At 37.9% G+C, this 19,677-nt stretch overlaps 1 protein-coding gene across 4 annotated transcripts in view; it reads left to right on the top strand.

The window, feature by feature from the left end:
• Nucleotides 1–19,402, top strand: part of ola1 (Obg-like ATPase 1) — a 60,777-nt gene extending 41,375 nt beyond the window's left edge. For all 4 annotated transcript variants that reach the window (XM_015358964.2, XM_015358963.2, XM_006636503.3 and 1 more), the window contains exons 8-11: nucleotides 11,402–11,542; nucleotides 12,112–12,208; nucleotides 14,493–14,615; nucleotides 18,888–19,402. In XM_015358964.2, coding sequence (XP_015214450.1) covers nucleotides 11,402–11,542; nucleotides 12,112–12,208; nucleotides 14,493–14,615; nucleotides 18,888–18,989 — 463 coding nt within the window. In that variant the 3' untranslated portion in view covers nucleotides 18,990–19,402. The remainder of the gene's footprint in view (nucleotides 1–11,401; nucleotides 11,543–12,111; nucleotides 12,209–14,492; nucleotides 14,616–18,887) is intronic.
• The last annotated feature ends 275 nt before the right edge of the window (nucleotides 19,403–19,677 follow it).

The raw sequence follows: 19,677 nt of genomic DNA, 5'->3' as shown, positions 1-19,677 counted from the left end.
GTTAATTAATGACTTAATTGTTCTGCTTGCCTGTGTAGACCCCTAAGGGTCTCAAATACCATTCTGCAAGGGGACACCTTCCATCAGTTTCAGCACATAGAACTTTAAACAGCTTCTCCTCAATTTGGTTGCCATTAATTCTCACTTATGCTGCTTTTACTTGCTGATCAGTTTGATTTTTCTTTCTTCAAATGTCCAGTGGGTTTGATTTCAGACCCCACGACTGAATGATTGCTGTTCTGAAACTTAGAAATTGGTACAGGGTTCATGTCAGTTTCAAATACCATTTCAAATACACTTTTGGTGCTGAAAGGAAATTGATGAATATGCTGGGAATACAAATCAAATAGCCTGTTCCTCCAGGGCTAGTATTGGAAATCACTTGTCTAATGCAAATTACGTGTTGTAAAGGTTCTTAGATATGTTTGCAAGGATGGATCAAAAATATCTCCCAGAGGTTAGTTCGATTCCTGTCCGGTGTTTGACTTGACCGTGACAGGCCTGGGATGCCCTCACTCTTTTTCTGTATGGGAATTGTTTGGCCAGGGTGAGCTGATATTAATAGCACTTCTGTATCTATGCAGGTTGCCACTGGTGTTGGCAAGCATAAGTCAATACTGGATAACCACCTCCTTAGACAGTCCAGTGCCCTAGATCTCACCCTGCTCCATGACAGGCACACCATTCTGTTTGTTGCAGGATGCAAATTGCTCAGTGACAGTTCCTGTTCTAGCCCCGTACAGGAAGTGTTCCAAAGGGCAGGAGTCACAGCACCTGGGTTGCCGATTGCGGACAGAGTTCCACATTGTGCAGTGTGGAAAGGCTTGATCTCAGGAAAGGACCACTTACGGTTTTTATAGGGCAATGTGCAATTTATTTTTTAAGGTTGTTGGACCTTGACGTGTAAGTGAAGGTACACATGTAATTCATCATAATAATCAATTTTACTCCAGTTATACACTTACCTTTTTTAGAACATCGTTAGAAAAATGCATGATCTAATCTCTGTCAGGATGTCTGAATTGCAATTATAGTTGTGTTATCTTCTACATTTGTCAATACTGCATTCTTAGTGTAGTTGTGTTTATTACGCTGTAATTGGCTGTATTTGTGTATAATCAAAATATCCCTGCAGTTGTAATTTCAGCTAACAAGACTGCTGTAATTTTAATTACAACTGACCTGTGAGTCTGGTCTTACTGCTTTTCCATTATACCCCATGCTGTGGAGATAACGTCTGAAGTGTTCTCATCAGCTCTTTCTCTTGTTCTCCTGTTTTTCAGCAGGGTTTGCCTGCTCTTCACATCACCTTGCTTTGGTCATCCAGGACACCCATAAACACAGTGGTCATCTTCTCTTAACATGAGCAATCACTTAGCTGATCGCCAGCATGGGACTGTCCAGTGCTGTGTCATTGACCCACCTCTACTCCCCTTCTGAAACCTCGGAATTTTTCCATGTCTCGTTTCACGGCATTTCTGTCTGGGTGCTCAGGTCCCGCCTGGCCCGCTTTCCGCAGGCAGTCGTGCTCGTTTTGTGACTCAAGCTCCCTGTTTGAATCTCAGGGTGTGTCTGTTTACTTAAGTCAAGACTAGAAAATATATGACCAAATAGTTCTACATGTTGCAGTTCCTTGCTTGTGTTCTTGCGAACAGCAGAGTCTAACAATATATCAGACTGATTCCTTCCAGTAGGTTGCGCATTTTAGTTTAACCTTAATAAATCAAGGAATTCGTGCCTTGTAAAATATCTGTCAACGACAGGAAGGATTTTTTTCTGTTTTTGCCTAACCCAAATGTGATAAATCTTTTGACTTTTTGACAACGCATACTGTATGCTGAGCTTTCCTGAGGCTCACTGCCACATGGCGGGATTCAAAGTTTATTTATTTGACATTTGATGAGTCACTTCCCTTGTCCGAAAAGCTCCTCACACCTGTACAGAGATGATTACAGGTAGATCTCACGGGCTCTAATTGCACAATAAATGCTATTTTCAGAGCCTAATGGTAGGCAGTCTGCTCTTGAGACGCCAGTCTGCGATCTTGCTGTCGCCAGGCTCCCTGAGTTTTTCTACAGACCAGTTGTGATGATGACATGGTTATAGCTTATTCAAAGCAAGCCATCAGACAAATTGCTATCTCAGCTTTAAGGAGCAAAAAGGAATTTGAAATATGACAAACAAGTGAGTTAATCATTTTGTGGAAATGTATTTAGACTGTAAGCATTTTTATTAAGTAATCAATATTCTTAGTTTTGGTTTTCACTGCATAGCTATACCAAAAATGCATGAGTGCTGAAGGTAGACTACTTGAACACTTGAAGGTGTACAGCTTTCCTAGAAAAATTAAGACTTGTTAGGCTACCAGAAATGCTCCTGAATTTGCGTGTCCGCTACATCAGCGTCTGTTTTTCTTGTAAGAAGGAAGCTGTTGTTTGTTCAAGAGTGCAAAGGTATTCGTAATCCAGGGGTCATGTAAAGAAACATTTTTGTGTGCATATGTTGTAAATACATTAAAAAAAATGAAAAGGCGACTCCTTGCTCGTTTGGATTTTAGTGTAATTGCAGTCAGGAGATCAAAGCCAGGCTAGTCGAGTGATGTTCCAGAGGAGAATTTACCACATAGCCATTTTTTCTGCACAGTTTCTGCCGCCTGCTGTTCCTATTTTCCCTCAAGCTAGCCATTGACTACCCCCTGCACATCCCTGCTCGTAAAAAATGATTGAGGAAGTATTTGTCATGTCTTTATGAGTGGGAAGCATTGCGTGATAGAGAATGGCATCTTGAAGAGCCGAAAAGAGATTGCTGTTTTCTTTTTTATTCGGTTGCTTTGCCATGGCTCCAGTTCTCTGTGTGCCGCAGTGCTCGTATTAGAGAGTATGAAGCAGATGAGTTCATCATTAAGAGAGCAAACAGTGGCAGCAGTTCATGCAACATCACAGAGGGTCAGTCTAACGTTTGGAAAACAGAAGAGTTCCCATCATATCCATCCATTTAGAGGAACATTAGCAGTCGGTTCATAGTTGCGTTTATTGTCTTTGAAAAGATTTTCGCCATGATTAACCGTCACGTGACCTGTCTTTCCTTGGCAAAAGGTGAGCCAAGTGTGTTTGGTTTTGTAGGAGCCCTCAGTTGAATGTAGCAAGCTCTCCTTTTTCATTTCCAGTGAGCTTCAAGCAAGCAATTTTCATCCTTTCAAATGACATTTTTGAGGGAAATTGGAAGAGGGCGGCTTTCAGCTTTAAAAAGTTCAGAATGTGAGGACTGGACATGTTCCAAGTAAGCCCCTCACCCGACTTACAATTAGCCTGCGAGGCGAAGCTGACAGTGTAGCTGTGCCAGGCGCTGGGCCTGTCTGCTCAGATGGTGAAATCTGGGGGTCGGGCTGTGGGGGGGAGGGGTGGCTGAATCGGTAGTCTCCTCCCAGCCTGGCCTGAAGGTGGTGCTGGTACAGTGTGGCTTGAAACTGGCACTCAAGGTGAGGAAAGATTTGCAAAGACCACTACTTTCAGTCAGCTCAGTCAGGCCCAACAGCTGTCAGCCCAAGTTTGGTTTTCCAGACCAAAGAGAAGGTGGAATACCACACACAAGTCCATACTTGGAAATTGTGCGTGAGAGCCCATTGATCCACAGGTGTTTACCGATAATAGAATTTTGACTTGCTAATAACTATGATCCAAAAAGGAAAAAAAACGCTGACGTCTGTGTTTTGAATTTGGGAGAGTACTTGGTAATAAATCAAAGTGAAACAAATTGGAATGGCATTCATGTTGTTTATAGCAAAGAGGGTGCAAATGTTGCCACACATTTGTCATTAATGTGTCTACGCGAGATGATCCTCATGTTTCATGTTAGGCAAAGGTAGTAGTTGTTTTCTCCTTGATTTGCAGACACCACTATTCAGGGTGAGCTACAGAATAAAAAGAGATTTAAAGTCCAAGTCCAAGAACAAGTCATTCAGGCAGAATAGGTGACCTCTGTTGCAGGTGTCTTCCCTGTGCTCTGTGCTATTCCTGTAAGAAAGCATGTTTTGTTTAAGAGTTGATAGAACAATGAAACAGTGGGAAAGAGAAACATCAGAAATGTCTGCTACAAACTATGGGAGAGTGGGTATTTTTTCTCTCCGGCAACAAGAAACGCTCACTGACTCTCAAGCCATAAGATTGTAATTGAACATTTGTTAGGTGCAAAAAAAAAAAACAGCAGTCTTCTCTGGTGTGTTGTTACTTTCATTTTTCTTTCAGAATTAGTCTTGTGTTCTTTGAAAGTAATTTAATTCTAAATACGACTCAGAAGGGTTGCTCCCCTGTAAAATCATGGCAGCAGTTTGGGGTGACAAGAATAGTTCTCCTGTGAGCCCCTTTTGTTCTTCTGAGGTGCCGGTAGAAACCTTTTCCACCATGAGGTACAGACGGAGCAGTGCATTGTAAATTGTAATGTAATCCCCTTCCACAGCCTAGTTTGTAATGAGCGAAAATGACTGGAAAGGGTGCACAGTAAAACAGGAACAGATGGTCCTAATAAAGTGCTCTTGGAACTGGTTGTTTGTTTTCAAGTGTCTTGGGGTTCAGGTAACATAAGTCTGCCTCTTACTAGTTTCTAATTTTCACTTTGTTAGGTTAAAGGAGGACACCAATATCCTTTGTTGTTACTTGGGAGTACTATTAGAGATCTGTTTTTATCACTAATGGGATCTTAACGTGCTGTGTTTGCCTGAGTCTGCAAGAAAACACTGACATGTTTAGTCTTTATTAAGCACTGTGCAGCGTGGAGTCTCTTTGCAGACTCTCTTAAGGGCTTTTTTTTCAAGCAAAACTTTCCAGTAAAGGTGGATATGTCTAATTTTATACTTACATGTAAAAAAAAACTGTGTTGCATACATGGTGTTAAGAGAATACTGAGGGTGAGGAACTGAAATATTGCTTTTAAAAATACAAGATTACTTGGCAGCAGATTTGTTTTTTTGCCTTCCATTATTGACTGAAAATTCAAATTAAATTAAAAAATGCTCGAATGCACTCTCGCTAATGCTATATAAGACTACCATTTTTCCCTTCGATCTTAAAAAATTGCATAGAGGCAGGTTTAAAAGATTTTTTACTGTGCTTCATTCATTAAGTAGGTGTATATTTATCTTTTAGGTGAAGCTTTCTTCTGTTCTGTGGAGTTTGATGTACTTCTGTGTTAATTTGTCATCTGAAATAGTTACCTCTTTTTCACTACATACAGTAACTACAGGGAGATCTGTGTTTAGTTTGACATTACAGTACAGAATTGTTCGGTGATATTTAACCTTTGTTCTTTTGGTATTTCCATCAAGAAGGCCAGATAAGGGGATATCCAATCATTCCACAGTGGCAACTTTAAAAAGTCTTCTAATAGACTCTCTTCAGATGAATATCCGTTTCAATCTACTAGTAAAATGAAGTGAAGAGGATCACCTTGAAAATATTACAGATCTAGTTTAGCCGTGGCTGTTATGTCTGAATTAAAATACAAGGCAGGTTTCACACATTAACCTAGCATTATGATTCAAAGGCTTAGTTTTAATTTGCTATTGATAGTATATGGAAAATGTGTTTTTAAAAGGCTGAGTAATGATATATTTTGATTATTATTCCAGAGACACATTGTTATTTATTATCTTTGAGATAAGGTTGCAACAAAAATTCATATGTCACAGCAAGTGTCCTGTAGTGAGCCAGTTTAATGAGCTAAATAAATGAATTTTGTGTTGCCACATACGGCTTGTGAAAGCTTGTTATCAGAACGATTGTTGAACTGTTATGAATGGAATGGGATGTTGAAACAGGGCATGATTGGCTGATGTTACATATGTCCTTGATTACCTTCCTTCTGCTTTTATTCTAATAAGTGACATTCTTTGTACTCCCTTGGATGGCTAGACAGTCTGACACGGGTTGAGAATAAATATTTCATGTGGTACACATTAAGCTGTCATCTAAGACAGCGTTTATAAGAAGTAGCTAGAAAAATTCGCAAGAAATTCTGCCGTGTTACAGTTTTCCAGCTCTTGTCACAATGTCAGATTTGGACTTTTTTTTTACTGTCAACAGCAATGAATGGCAGCGCATTTGCTTCTCTGAATATTGTAAGAGGTGTGCTCAACATTGCTTATTGTTCGCTTTAAAAAATATCTTGTAAATGAACAATTCACAATGGGAACTGGGGAAAAAAACGGCTGTTTTATGAATCGTGACGGATTAATTCAGTTTATTTAGGGATATTTCAAGGGAAAGTTATATTTCGGCAAAGAATGCCACCGATTCATTGGGAGGATTTTTTAAATACATTGGACCATATTTACAAATTGTGCGTTTAATCCAATTAGTTTAATTCTGTATTGCACAGTACGTTTCTTGTTAGCCAAACACTTCCTACCATATAATTTTAAATTAATGTGTGCTGTAATAGTTTTGCATATGGTGCACAACTACTGCACGGTCAAGAATCTTCATAGCAGAATCGCTGTTGTTTAACAGAAATGAATTGAAACCTCCCCACACACAGCTCATGGGGGAAAATAAAAGAACTTATGCAGTTCATTCCATTCCCTACTCAGTCCTCTAATGACCCTTCATCATTCCTAAGATTGCAGGACACAGGCTAAGGAAATACAAGTAATCTGCAGGTAACGACAGTGGCTACACTGATGTCCTCAAAAGAATTTACTGCTGGGAGGATGAAAAGCTTCCCACCGAGTCTATGACTTTCTAGCTGCAAATTACATCATGAGCTCATATGTGCTTTTTTCTGGGTGGGGAGGGGTTGTGGAACACAATAGCATGTGTTAGAACATTCAGCAGGGACTCGTTTAGATGAGAATAAAAAAGGAAGAGGAGCACAAAAAAAAATCAGGAGGTTATTAGTTGAAGCATCAGTGCATAGCATCACAGAGAAATAGGAATGTCCGCGGAGATGTGCAATACTGGTCAGATATTTCTAAGACTGATATTAATACTAAGTTGATTGTGTGTTTAGCACACCACCCTGAGATGGTGATAGCAGTGAGGCTATGGAGTGAGAATCTCTTCTCCCAGGGATGTCAGGAGTTTTACAGCTCTAAGAAGATTATTCCCCCCTTTTGTAAGTGGTGAATTGCATTTGAAAAGGCTCGTTTATGCCCAGGTGTCAGGCTCCTTTGTCCCATCCCTTTTTATGGGTTTACCTGTCTTAATTGTGGTGATAAACCCATTTGTATGCAAGCAGGTAAAACACCACAAGAAATAAAGGAGAGGTCCAAGCCACTGGATCAGGTAGCTGCACCTGTACTTTGGAGAGTTAATTGTTTTCCCCTTGAGTAATTTCTCCAGATCAAAGGTTTTACACAGCTTGAGGCAACCACAGGCATGTGAAAATTCTTGAATTATTCCCCTGGCAAAAAGGGCCATGATTGAGGGTTTTTTTTGCTCAAACTCTCTTCAGCAGACCTTCAGCTGTCGAAGAAGGGTTGAATTTCTCTTTTATTCACACTTTATTTGCTAAAGCGATTCTTGGCAGTGATGGCAAAACGGCAATAGAAGTACCAGTAAATTTGTTTTTGGCCCTTTGTTTTTGAAGTTCTGAAACAAACATGAGTAGTGTTTCTCTGGTAACAATTTACGGTGTGCTCAATTCAAACTCCGCAGTTTAAGTGTCAAAAGGGTTTTTCATGTTCTAAATTAATTTCATAGGCATAAGTTTATTAATGTTGATTTGGTCTATTATATATATCCCCACTTGGAGCCAGCGTGTTGACCCTTTTTTTTTTAAAACTTTTTTTCCTTTTAAATGATTTTAACTAATATTGTGGTCTTCAAATGATTGTGATCCTTATTTAACATTCTGGTCTTCTGGCCAATAGGCGAGACAGAAACTATATTTTGTGTTTCTTTATGCTCTTTTTGCTTATACAGAGAATACAACCAGTGTGGAGAGAATGCAATTACATTTTCTATCCATTCTGTGTATGATGCTGATCTCCTGGCACTGTACATCAACGTGTACTGTGTGACTTATCCACAAAAGGTGAAGAATGTGGTTTAGTTATGTGTATTTTTATGATGACTGATAAATATCTGTAATTGCAAGTGTGTTGAAATAAATTTAGGAAAACTATTTTAAAAAACAGCACTGTAAATCACTTGTTTTTTGATTGGGACATACAAAAAATGGCACAAACATTGTCTGTTCCTCAGACTTGTTTGAGCTTTTTAAGCAGATGAATGATTAGCAGAAATAATGACCCTGTCAGCCTTAATCACATTAAAACGTGGTTAACATTTAATTTTTTCCACTTAATATGCAAAAATTTCCACTAGATTTGCAGTGAAGGCCATTGAAATTCCATTATAAGAAGAATAAAAAATTCAGGCATCATTTGTTCAGAGGAGGAGGAGGTCTGGACTAGAAACTGCTGAATCTTTCTATTAGTGGAACTGTGAATGATGGAACTGCACAGAGATTCACATATTGCCGCGCTGGGCATGTAACTATAGGTCAGTAGTAAGGTAATGTTTTTATTTTTTAAATAAAAAAAAGTTATTTTACTCTGGAAACATGTTATTGTGCCATACTGAACTGTTAATACTTTAAATCAAACACAACATATTCAGTGCAAAGGTAAAAAATGTACTTAGGTAGCTAATAGGAACATACCTATTGAGTATAGGTAAAATAAAAGGAAAATTTGACCTCACACTCTCTCAGGAAGTTGAAAAATCTGTTGTATTTCTTTTAAATCTTCAGAAGTGAGGTTTTGACAGCTGCAAGAGGTCCAGAGAGTCCTTTCCAACTTTAAAATATAGTTGTTGAAAAAATAACATGATTTGAATTGAATTTATAGTTGACAGAAATGTATATCATTTAATCCAGTCAGTTTGTTACTTTAAAAATGAAGTAAAGAAGTTGACTTGTACCATATAACATCTTCCAGTGAGGGGGAGCTATGAGAGAATCCCATTTTTAAATTAATTTGGTTCATTATTTAGTTCATATGCTTTTTGTGCTAGAAATGTGAAGGTAAACCCCAGGTTTTTTTTGGTAACATGAGTAATTTCACCTTGTCTTGTTTTTGAGCTTCCCCCCTTCACTCACCATACCATCCCTGTGTAAGATTTCCACACTGTTCTTTGATAATGAAATTGTCTCAGCTCCTATTAGGTAACAACTAATAAAAGTACCTTAAAATACCATCCAGTGGGAAATGACAGTAAGTGCCGTGGATCATGGCTACCATCAGTGTGAAAGTAGGAAGGATGAGCAGATTTAGTCAAATCTTACAGCTCTCGAGCAGGTTGGATGTGTACAGACCATGAAAACAATTGAATTCACAATTCATTTGTCAGGTTGCGCCTTTTGTTTTCACATTTACTTTTTTGTGTGTTTCTGTAGAGGCCTGTTTTAGTCAATGTATTACGGAAAGCCATCTTTCGCTGCCATTTTTCATCATCAGATTGGTTTGCCTTAGGACGATACAAGAAAAAGGCACGCTTGTAGCAATATTATTTTGCAAATGAAGGCAGAGCTCGGTATGGTATATCACAAGCATGTTTTGACAGTAGCAAAAGGCAGCCTACATATGCACTGCTGCTTGTGCAGATCATCAGATCGCGCCAGGCATTTTGTTTTAAAATATAGCTGTCGATGGAAAATTTTAAGTTGGTTTAAAGTGTTGCCTTTTAGTAAACTTTAATCTGTAAAGCAACGGAGCAGAGCAGTGGAGCCTGGAGAATTTGATTACTTTGTTCTCACAGGATTTTGTCAGGTCCCATGTCACTCAATTTAAAGACCTTCAAACCCCTGTGCTCATTTACCGTTCGCTCTTACCCTTTCTGCTTTTACATTATGAAAATCATCTGTCAACACTTTAAAAAGAGTCTCTTTGTTATTTAGCTTGTGATGCTCAGCACTGTCAGGTTTGCACCAATTATAGTTTCAGGTACAGGGGTCTATTCACTGGATCAAAGCCTCTGACTAGAGTTGGGAGAATGATTTGTGAATCGTTATTCAACCGTGTTGTCGAACGGAATACCTGAGGAATGCAAATAATCCCAGTAAGAGCGGATCACAAAGCTCTTAAAATGACAAACCACAACTGTTATTATCGAAGATGGGATTTTTAGCAAGGAGCAAAGTTCTCTTCCTTGCATCCCGTTTTGATAAGTTTGTGATTTACCAGTCACACCATGCACTGTTCTTTACAATAAATGTCTGCCGTCTTATGTTAAATCACTGTAAATCAGAGCTCCAACAAAATCACCAGGTGTGCTGCACAACTACAGTTCCTGAAGTATTAGATAGTTATGGATGTGAAAAGTAAGTAGTTTATTATACATATAGTTTAGGCATAAAGATCCTTATAAGATTTGTACACCTATTGCACGTGCTTAAACTGTAAATTACATGTATTCAGCCATTAATATATCTTTACCTTTCTCGGTTGTCCTTAGTGCTGTCTGTGGGTCTGCGATGTTTACTTATAGCTGAGCTATTTAAACTCCTCCACCAGTATACAGTAATAAACTAGGGTTTAATTTTGTTTGGCGAAAAATGAAAAGCGATTACTTTGTAAGTGCGAACCAGTGCAGCAAGCTTTTCGGATGGATTTTTTTTAGTTTGAAGAGATGACAAACTGGTTGTGTTTGGGGAAATAGCACTGGCATTTAGTATGGTCTTGGCTTTTTTTTTCTCTTAGTACTTTAACAGGTTTAAAACGGAAATGGGGATTAAAGGTAATGACAGGATATTTCTTAAGCAATCTTACATGTGAGCGCTAACAAACTGAAGTGTGAAAATTGGGTTGTGAACCTATTTTTTGGGATGAGTCCAAACCCCTGCTGAATGGGTGTGTGCCTAATCTCATAATTGTTCCCATCTCCTTCCACTTTGTTCAGAAAGAAAATCGTGATTAACTGCAAGGCTATCTTTGTCCCATAATGTCAGGTGTCCTGCTGTTACTGCCTATTGGCCAGAACAATTATTTTGTCTTGAGTTGCGAAAACCAGAAGGGCTTTAAAATGGCTGAAAAGGAAAGAACTTCAGAAGGCCGAATTCCCCGGTATCCTTAAGTTAGGTGAGCACATTCGTGAGAAGGGACGTGCACAGAGACCTCTGAAAATTGCTTTTTGAGAAACGAGGAAGGAGAAATCTACCCGGGTACAGTGTTATTCATTGCGGTGTATATACACACAAACATGTGCATCTCGACCTGTAAAGTTTCAAACACATGCATTAAAAATATAAAGCAGTATTACTGATACCCTCTGACCTGGGAGACCCACAGACAAGAGGGGCAGCATTAACACGCCATGTTGTGATGAATATGGATGTGCTAGATGGTAATGACTGAAGCACTGACATGCCAGTTCCATGTTAATGCCATTGCCCTTTCTGTCTACAGGTTGGTCAAAATTAAAGAGTGGGTGGACAGTCATGACCCAGGGGCTATGGTCATCCCCTTCAGCGGCGGACTGGAACTCAAGCTCCAAGACATGAGCGATGAGGAAAAGGAGAAGTACACAGAGGAGCATAAGACACAAAGGTTAATTAGCATTCATTTTCCCTACACTTTATTATCAACTATTTCCTTGCAGTAATTTAATTGCTTGTGCTGATAGAATAATAAATGACAGAGTAATTACCATTATAAAGCAGGAATCCTTCTTTTTACGGTAAGACACAGTGAAAGGATTTATGTTAAATTAAGTTTTTAACTGTCATCTGTCATCTCTGGATAATTATAACTTGGACATTTTGCATGCATTTTTCTCAGAATATAAAAAATATTGCCTAATAATACGGTTAAAGACTTCTGCAGTACATGGAATGTAGCGTCCTGCAGATTTATGAAAGGTACTAAAAGCGTCTCATCTATTTGAAGACAGGTAGAGAAAAAAATAAACCCTTATTTTTGTATGTTTGAGTATATTTTGGATCAGAGGTATTTTTCCACACTAAACCTCAAACATTTCAGTTAAAAAGCAGAAAGTTAAAGGTTGTCTACCAGTGCCTGAAATGAAAATTGAAGTTGGAATTTTTTCAACTCTCTTATTAAACCAGAATGTGTGTGTGCATGGTCTAAAATAGTTGATCTTTTTTTCCCCTTCTCAGTGTGCTCACCAAGATCATTAAGAGCGGGTATGCAGCTCTTCAGCTGGAATACTTTTTCACTGCTGGACCAGATGAAGTGCGCGCTTGGACCATCAGGGTATGTTTCATAGCTATTCACAGGCTCTATCCAGTTCCACACTATTGAATACAGATTGATATCACGGAATTTGAAGTTTGTCATGGTAGCGGTTAGCTAGTCATTACAGATGAGGTTATTGTCCAGGATAACTTTAATTATTTGTGAGCTGTTGAACAGTGAAAGTGGGGCTGCGTTGATTGAGGAGGGTAACAATTGATTCTGCCTATTACATACTCTGAATTTTTTCATCCTGTAGAATCTGCCTTCCCTCCTCCTGTGGCCAGAGATAAGGAGCCTTGGTATTGTGCTTGCTTAATCTGTGTGACTGGGTTTGTCTCCAATGAAATTGATGTCGCTTTTCATTTTGTGTTTGTTGGGGTTGCTGGGTGGCTTTTTCCTCTTGTATCTTAGTTACTGTTCACCGTCTGCATTTCAAATGGAAGACTCATCGTAATACAGATGTTGAATTTGTGTAACAGACAAATTGTGCAAATATTTTTTATTTACTCAGTGGCATCTCTTACATCCTGTTACATTTGCACCACAGCATTGACTTGCTTTAAATTCAAGAGGTGACTGGGGATTTCTTGAATATTGGATGCAAACTAAGATGTGAAACTGGTGATACAACATAAAACTTTTCAGTAAATGTCTGAAATATCATCATCTTACTATAAGAACATATTTCTGTTCATTCCAATGCTCATTCCTGGGCTATGGTTATCTTTTTTTTTTCTATAAAATCTGTGTATTTTGGTACAATCACATACAGGCCACAGATCTTGAAAACCTAATGGTCTCCACATTCAAAGATAATCTCTTATAATTAATCTTATAATTAAAATCCGTATCATAGTGTCTTCAATAAATGGATGCTGGTTTTCATTTTAGTTTAACTGATTGTAGGTAGCCTTGATTTTATGTGAGGGGCATTTAGTCAGGTAAGCATCACTGAGTAACTATATTAACCCAATACATCTTTTATTATAAAAACTGCATTCTGTAATGTCAGGCTCTTCAGCACTTTAACATGGTTTATTAGGCAGCCTTGAGGTCACCATTATCTATCAGCCAGCTCTGCATGGTTATATGTGCACAGAATGTATACCCTTGTAATTCACCATATGGAAAAATCACAGTCTAATGTATTTTTCTCCACCTAGACAAACCCTGATGCTGATTAATGGTAGTTATACTTGTAAGTGCTCTGTCAATGAAATTACATGGGGATGGTAATATATTGGAGTCATTAAATACACATCATTCTTTGGCATGAAATATGTTGACCCTGACCTTATTATATACATAATTAAAAATTGCTTAACAGTTTCCTGAACACAGGGTTGGGTTGATGGTGTACTGACAGACAGAAGTCATAAAAAGTGGAAGAGGATGTTTTTTCCTTTCTTATTTTTAAGTTTTCTGCTCCCACTTCGATGAGTAGAATTTTTAATTCTCTAATGATTATACACTATTTGTGACGAAGGGTAATGGAGTCTGCATAAATAGCTGTACACTAAATATAAATTAAATTTCCTAAAATGCAGGTGGAATTTGCTAGACTAAATTGTTTAGTCCAATGCTTGACGATTATTTTATTGAAACCTGGTACATGTACATTCTTTCTTTGTGGATTTGCGATTTGTTTTGTGCATTCAAATCAGGTACCTTGATGAAGTCTACGATAAAACCACAGAAGCTGCTACAGACCTTTTTACATCCCAGTAACCCTGTATGTTGGCGATCATCAGGTTGTGCATGAAAAGTTTAGGAACCCCAGAAAGGAGAGGGTTAACATGGAGATGATGCATTGATTTTTATATTTTGAGTACATTTGTGATACAAGGACTCCGGACATATATCTATAAAATACCACGTTACTGTATATTTGAAAACTGCTAGGTTTGATCTGTGGAGGTCAATAAATTCAATTATAATCTCAGTTTCTGTAACCAAAACATCACCTTGGACACCAGAGATGATCAGAGGCTGAGCTGAAACCCACAATGAAACAAGATTGCCTCAGCTGAAATCAATACTACCTCGAAATCTGTATCAAAAATTGCTGCCTTGCATTGATAGCAGCAGTATGCCCTTATCTTGAGTGAACGCAGCCTCTGTGAGCAGCATCTGAACAGTATTCCAATATCGGGAGTGAAATGATTGTACTCCTGGCATGCCCAGCGATATGAAGCAATGTTTCATTGAGTCCTGATTTGATATCAAAAGAGGTGACAATCTGTGCTGTAATCCATCTTCTTAAAAACAATTAATTGTCCTTGTTTTTTTTTTTCCCTGACAGAAAGGAACGAAGGCACCACAGGCTGCAGGGAAGATCCATTCGGATTTTGAAAAGGGCTTCATTATGGCTGAAGTAATGAAATTCCAGGATTTTAAAGAAGAAGGCAGCGAGTCTGCTGTCAAGGTGAGACATTTCTTTTGGAGCTGCTTAGACATTACTTTCAGATGAGAGAAGTCTCTTGTGATCAGTGGACCTGACACTCACTTTGGGTTTTTGGCTAGGCAGCCAATACAAATGTACTTCACCTTTACACAGGGGAAGAAATTACCACGCGCTCCCACTCCAGACATGACAAGTTAACAGACTCCATGACTAAATGCCTTCATTTCCCACACATATGTAGGATCCGTCCTAATCAGAATAATATTAAACAGACTTCATCCATTTTTTTTCTCCTAATTCAAAACTGGGCTGTCTAAGGAAAGAATGGTGTACGGAATGTCAAGTTATCTCTCTGAATATTTGCTGTCAGATCCCAAGCTACTGTAGCTCAGTGATTGTGATATGAAAAGGCAAGTTAAATAAAGTGTGTAATTCTTAACATAAGAACTGTTTCACGGATGAATACCACATAAAAGTGGCTTATATTATCTTCTTTTATAGCTGGTAATGTGTTTTGACCTTTTTACTGGCCCATGTTGTTTTTAAACAATGTGGCCAAAATTGAAAGAGTCAATGCCAGCAATGGATTTAAGACTGAATTTTCAAAAATGAATACCTGTGCAACAAATATGCCAGGTGAATATTGTGTTGGTTCATTTTATGTCCTTAAATATGAGTACCTTTTAATTTTCAGTTTTGTTTGATGAAGAGTGTTTTTATGGTTGTATTAAATATGGTGAATTCAAATCTACCTGGAGAGGTAACGTTGTGATTGTTTCCCTTTTACTGAAGGGAACGAATACAGTTCCACATAAAAATACAGTACCTTAGTGGCTATGGCTAATTAGGATGAGAGTGTGGTTTAGCTTGGTCAATGTTATTGGTTTTGCATATTAATTCCCTTAAAAAAACAAAATTTAAATATGGAAACTTTGTGGTTAACTGGCCTATGCTAAGGAAGCTGTTATAATAATTCATTAATATATCATTCATATAGTTATATCTAGAAAATACACTGATTGGATTAAGTGCTTGAACTTTATTTGAGAAGATGAAGCTAAATAAAGGAGCTATTGTAACAAGGCTTGAGACAAGGCCTAATAATTGTAAGGGAACAGGTAAATGTTTATTTCATGCTGAAAGGAAAAGAGACAAAGTTCCGGCTTTTGAGCCTTCTTCGGGTGTGAAGAAAACTTTACCTGTTCCTTTGCAGCCTACGCATGCTGACGCAGCTACCTACTTAAATAGTTAGCTTGTATATACACGATGGTTACTGTATATTCAAAAATGTTAAGTATATTTCACAGAGGTATTGTAAGTCAGCCTGGACAAGGTTGTCCACTGAGCAGATAATCAGGAACACCATCCCTCAGGTATGGGGAACTGGCCGTACCACATTAAGACCCGGTATACCTGAATATCTAGGAAAACACTTCAAAAAACATTTTATCTTTTATTAAGTAGCCAAAAAAAAGTTATATTTTAGTTATATTCCATTATATTTCAAATAACATGACGTAGATTTTTTTCCAAGTTTGAAAAAAAAAACAAATTTACACAATATTATGTTAAGGAAAAAGAAATATTTTTCTCTTGCTCATCTAGAAGAATGAAAACCTCAAATTGCTGCCACACAGGGGTGGAGCCTGGAAGACCTCTGTTTCTCTTGCCTGATTCGTCGTCTGCATGCATGCAGATTCCATCCCCACGTAGATGATATTTCATCAGATGAATGTGACTCTGGCTTACTTACAAGTGCGAGACAGTCTGGGAACTGGCACCACATTACAGTACAGCTCCCACACAGTGCTAGAGGTCAGCTTCTGTGGCCGGTATCCTGGAGGAATATGGTGTATTACTGCAGTTCCTCTGCACATTGGAAAAGTGTTGGTAGCCATACCTCTGTCTTCTAGAAATATGGGAATGTCTTTTTAGTTTCCAGTTATGCAGGCAGTAAATACTGTGGGGCTTGTTGGCAATGTGCTGTTTTGTCTGACCACGCAACTTGCAAACAAGATGTGAGATTGTTCTGCCTTAGTGCTCTCCATTGCTGTGGTAATATAATTTAGTTATATAGAATATAATAATGTGTATGCTTTTGCAGCATATTTCATTTTGGAGCAATTTAGATTTTTTTTATTTGTTTAAATTGCACACGTATTTCATATAATACAATACTCGTGGGAAAAACAGCTAGATGAATGTCATTTTCATTTACACGTTGGATCTGAGTTCACACTATAAAATCCATTCTCTTTATACAGCTATTAAAAATCTTTTGAAGTATTTGTACTTCTTTGTAAAATATATACTGTAGATCTCCTTTTGATTAGGAACAGACACCTGCAGGAATCAGGAATAACGAGAGGTTGTAGACTAGTTTGTGACTTATTAATTACTGTTGAATGGTAAATCTTGTAAATACCTTTTGAGCAAGGCTTAATTGAACCTTCTCTTTAACCCAGATGATCAGTGTCAGCTTTTCAGTGCTGGGCAGTGACAGAGCACAGAATGGTAGAATGGTAGACATATAAATACAAATTTTCAGTCACTGATGTTACAGAAGAAATGTTATGCTTAAATTGCATATTAATTTTATTTTGCTGATGTTTTTTTTTTGCTGAAGCCATTTGTTTTGTATGTTTTTGTGTGAGTTTTTATGAAGTCTAAACAACTCTTTTTATTCATCACTATTAGTCAAATAAGCAGTATTTTCCCTGGCTATCCAACATACTATGTACCATTTTTACATATTAGCATCCACATCTCCATTAATTTGTACTTAAGATACTGCTTAAGTGTACCTTAATGAAGTTTGTTTGCTTTAAGAACATCTAATTTTTTCCTAATTGATTAGACTTTTTTACTAGAAACAATTTAAATGCATGTTTTATCAATTCGTTACTCAGACATTAGCCTTAGAATTGCCGTTGGAAAAAATACATACAAATATATACTTCAGAATTTTATTTCTGAATGTGGAAGGTTATTTTTACATTGAGCTTTATAATATAGACTAAACTATTAAAATTGTAATAATCAAAACATTGTGATTTCCATTGGCTTTCCTGTCATTACAGTGTAAATGAACAAGAACCTCTCAGATTCTTCACACGTCAAAGTGAAACCTTTACAGTTCAGGCTCAGCCTCGACTGTCCCCCCAGGGTTATGTTCTAGTCCAATAAAGGGTCAAATTCTGGTCAAATCAGATAGCAAGGTTATTCATTCTTGGGTTGTGGTGATTCGGTTCTGTAAAAATCAAAAAGGGCACGTGCTGGACAAAGAGCCAGTTTATTTTTGGAGTTTAAGAATGGGGCTTTCAGCTGTGCCAAGTGCTTATATATCATGGTTTGATGAGGGACTGGGAGGAGCTCCTTGTTTTTTAAGATTTCCATAAACAGCTGATAGTGCTAATTAGATCTTTTAAAGCTTCTTTGACAAGTCTAGCTAATTTAGCTGGGTGCTGTAGTACTCTTAAAAAAAAAAAAACACAGAGCAAGCAACATAAATTGGCGCACTAGTGAAATTCCCCAGGTTAATTCTGAAGGTCTTGAAAATTCGGCTAAGATAGATCACAGCCTAGGTTTTCACTGCATGTTATCTGCTTAATCCTTTTTTTAAGTGTATTTCAGTGTTGAGCCCAAGTACAGCATAGCTAATACCATTTAATGTCAGTGGTATGAACTAGACATTGAATAGCTCTGTGTGGGCTTTATAGTGTATAGGGATATCACATTATTAGTAATCATATCTGCTTAGGCAAAGCTTGCTCCTCCAGATGGCTGCTTTCAAGTGCAAATGAACTGGTTAGACGTGTCTAGTTTAATACATACTCAGGAATCACAAATAGCCATTGATTTTTTTCCCCCCTCCTTCAACCAGTGTTTTCTGGTGGTATTGAGAATGGATTAAATGGTCTCCAGAGCATTTAAAAGGAACATTGATTCTTTTAATTAATTGTACACTCTGTTCAACCAGAATGCATAAGCTATTGCATATTAGCACATCAAGTAAATTATATGAAGTTTGATAGAAGGAAAAAGGCAAAGCTGATGTATATAAAGAAAACCTTGAAACTTTTTTCTTTAAAATAGTAATATGCCTGATTTAAATGCATTGTAAAATTTCACATGCAATTTTTGTACTAACCTCAGACTGATAAATGGAATTTCTACACCATTGTTTGAGCCTGATATACTTTAAGAGTACTGTTTTACAGCACGGGGATGTACAATAATCCTATTGTATGCTTTCTCTTATTCAAAATGTATATATTTCTGTTTAATTCACAGGCGGCTGGAAAATACAGACAACAGGGTAGAAACTACACTGTGGAAGATGGAGATATTATCTTTTTTAAATTTAATACGCCAAATCAGCCTAAGAAGAAGTGATCTGGAAGCGTTTTTCCCCAGTAAATGAACTGTGTGGTGAGGGAAGGCTGTTCATTGTTTTAGACAGAATTAGCTGGAAGGAGTGATTGGTACCTGCCAAGGATCAGCAGTGCCTCTGCCCAGCCCCATTATCTGTGTTTGTTTTTTGGCTTCGATAATACAGCTCCCCGAAAGCACAGGTCCACTAAATGTTGACAGCTTTGCTATTTAAGATTAGGACCCCACTCCAAATTGTAGAAGCATTTGAAGAACCACATTACTCTCATGATACTTCATTAATCTCCATCATGTAAGCCAAACTTGACACATTTGACAGCTGCGACAATGCAACTTGCTCCTTTCTGAATCTACAGATAATGCATGTTTTACAGTACCCCAGATGTCTACACTCAATAAAACATTTGACAAAACCAGCCTCTGTGTGTTTGGGGATGTCTGTATTGACTGACTGTGGTGTGCTGAATGTGATATGGCACCTGGTGTAAGCTGATTACAGAATTAAAAGACGAGGGTGATGGAGAAACTGGCAGCATGGGGCAGCCGTAATTGTATCTTTAAAGTGATTCTTTTATTGGATTCGAAAGGGTAGGATACTGATGATTTTATACTAGGAGAAGGGAGGGGGGGCTGCTAGTTTCCGTTCATTGGTCAGGTAAAATAAAATGTGAATGAACCATTTTTCAAAAAG

This window comes from Lepisosteus oculatus, chromosome 12 (assembly GCF_040954835.1).
Source record: "Lepisosteus oculatus isolate fLepOcu1 chromosome 12, fLepOcu1.hap2, whole genome shotgun sequence".
NCBI lineage: Eukaryota > Metazoa > Chordata > Actinopteri > Semionotiformes > Lepisosteidae > Lepisosteus > Lepisosteus oculatus.
Note: the sequence above shows the minus strand (reverse complement) of the source record. Positions and strands in the feature narration are given on the sequence as shown.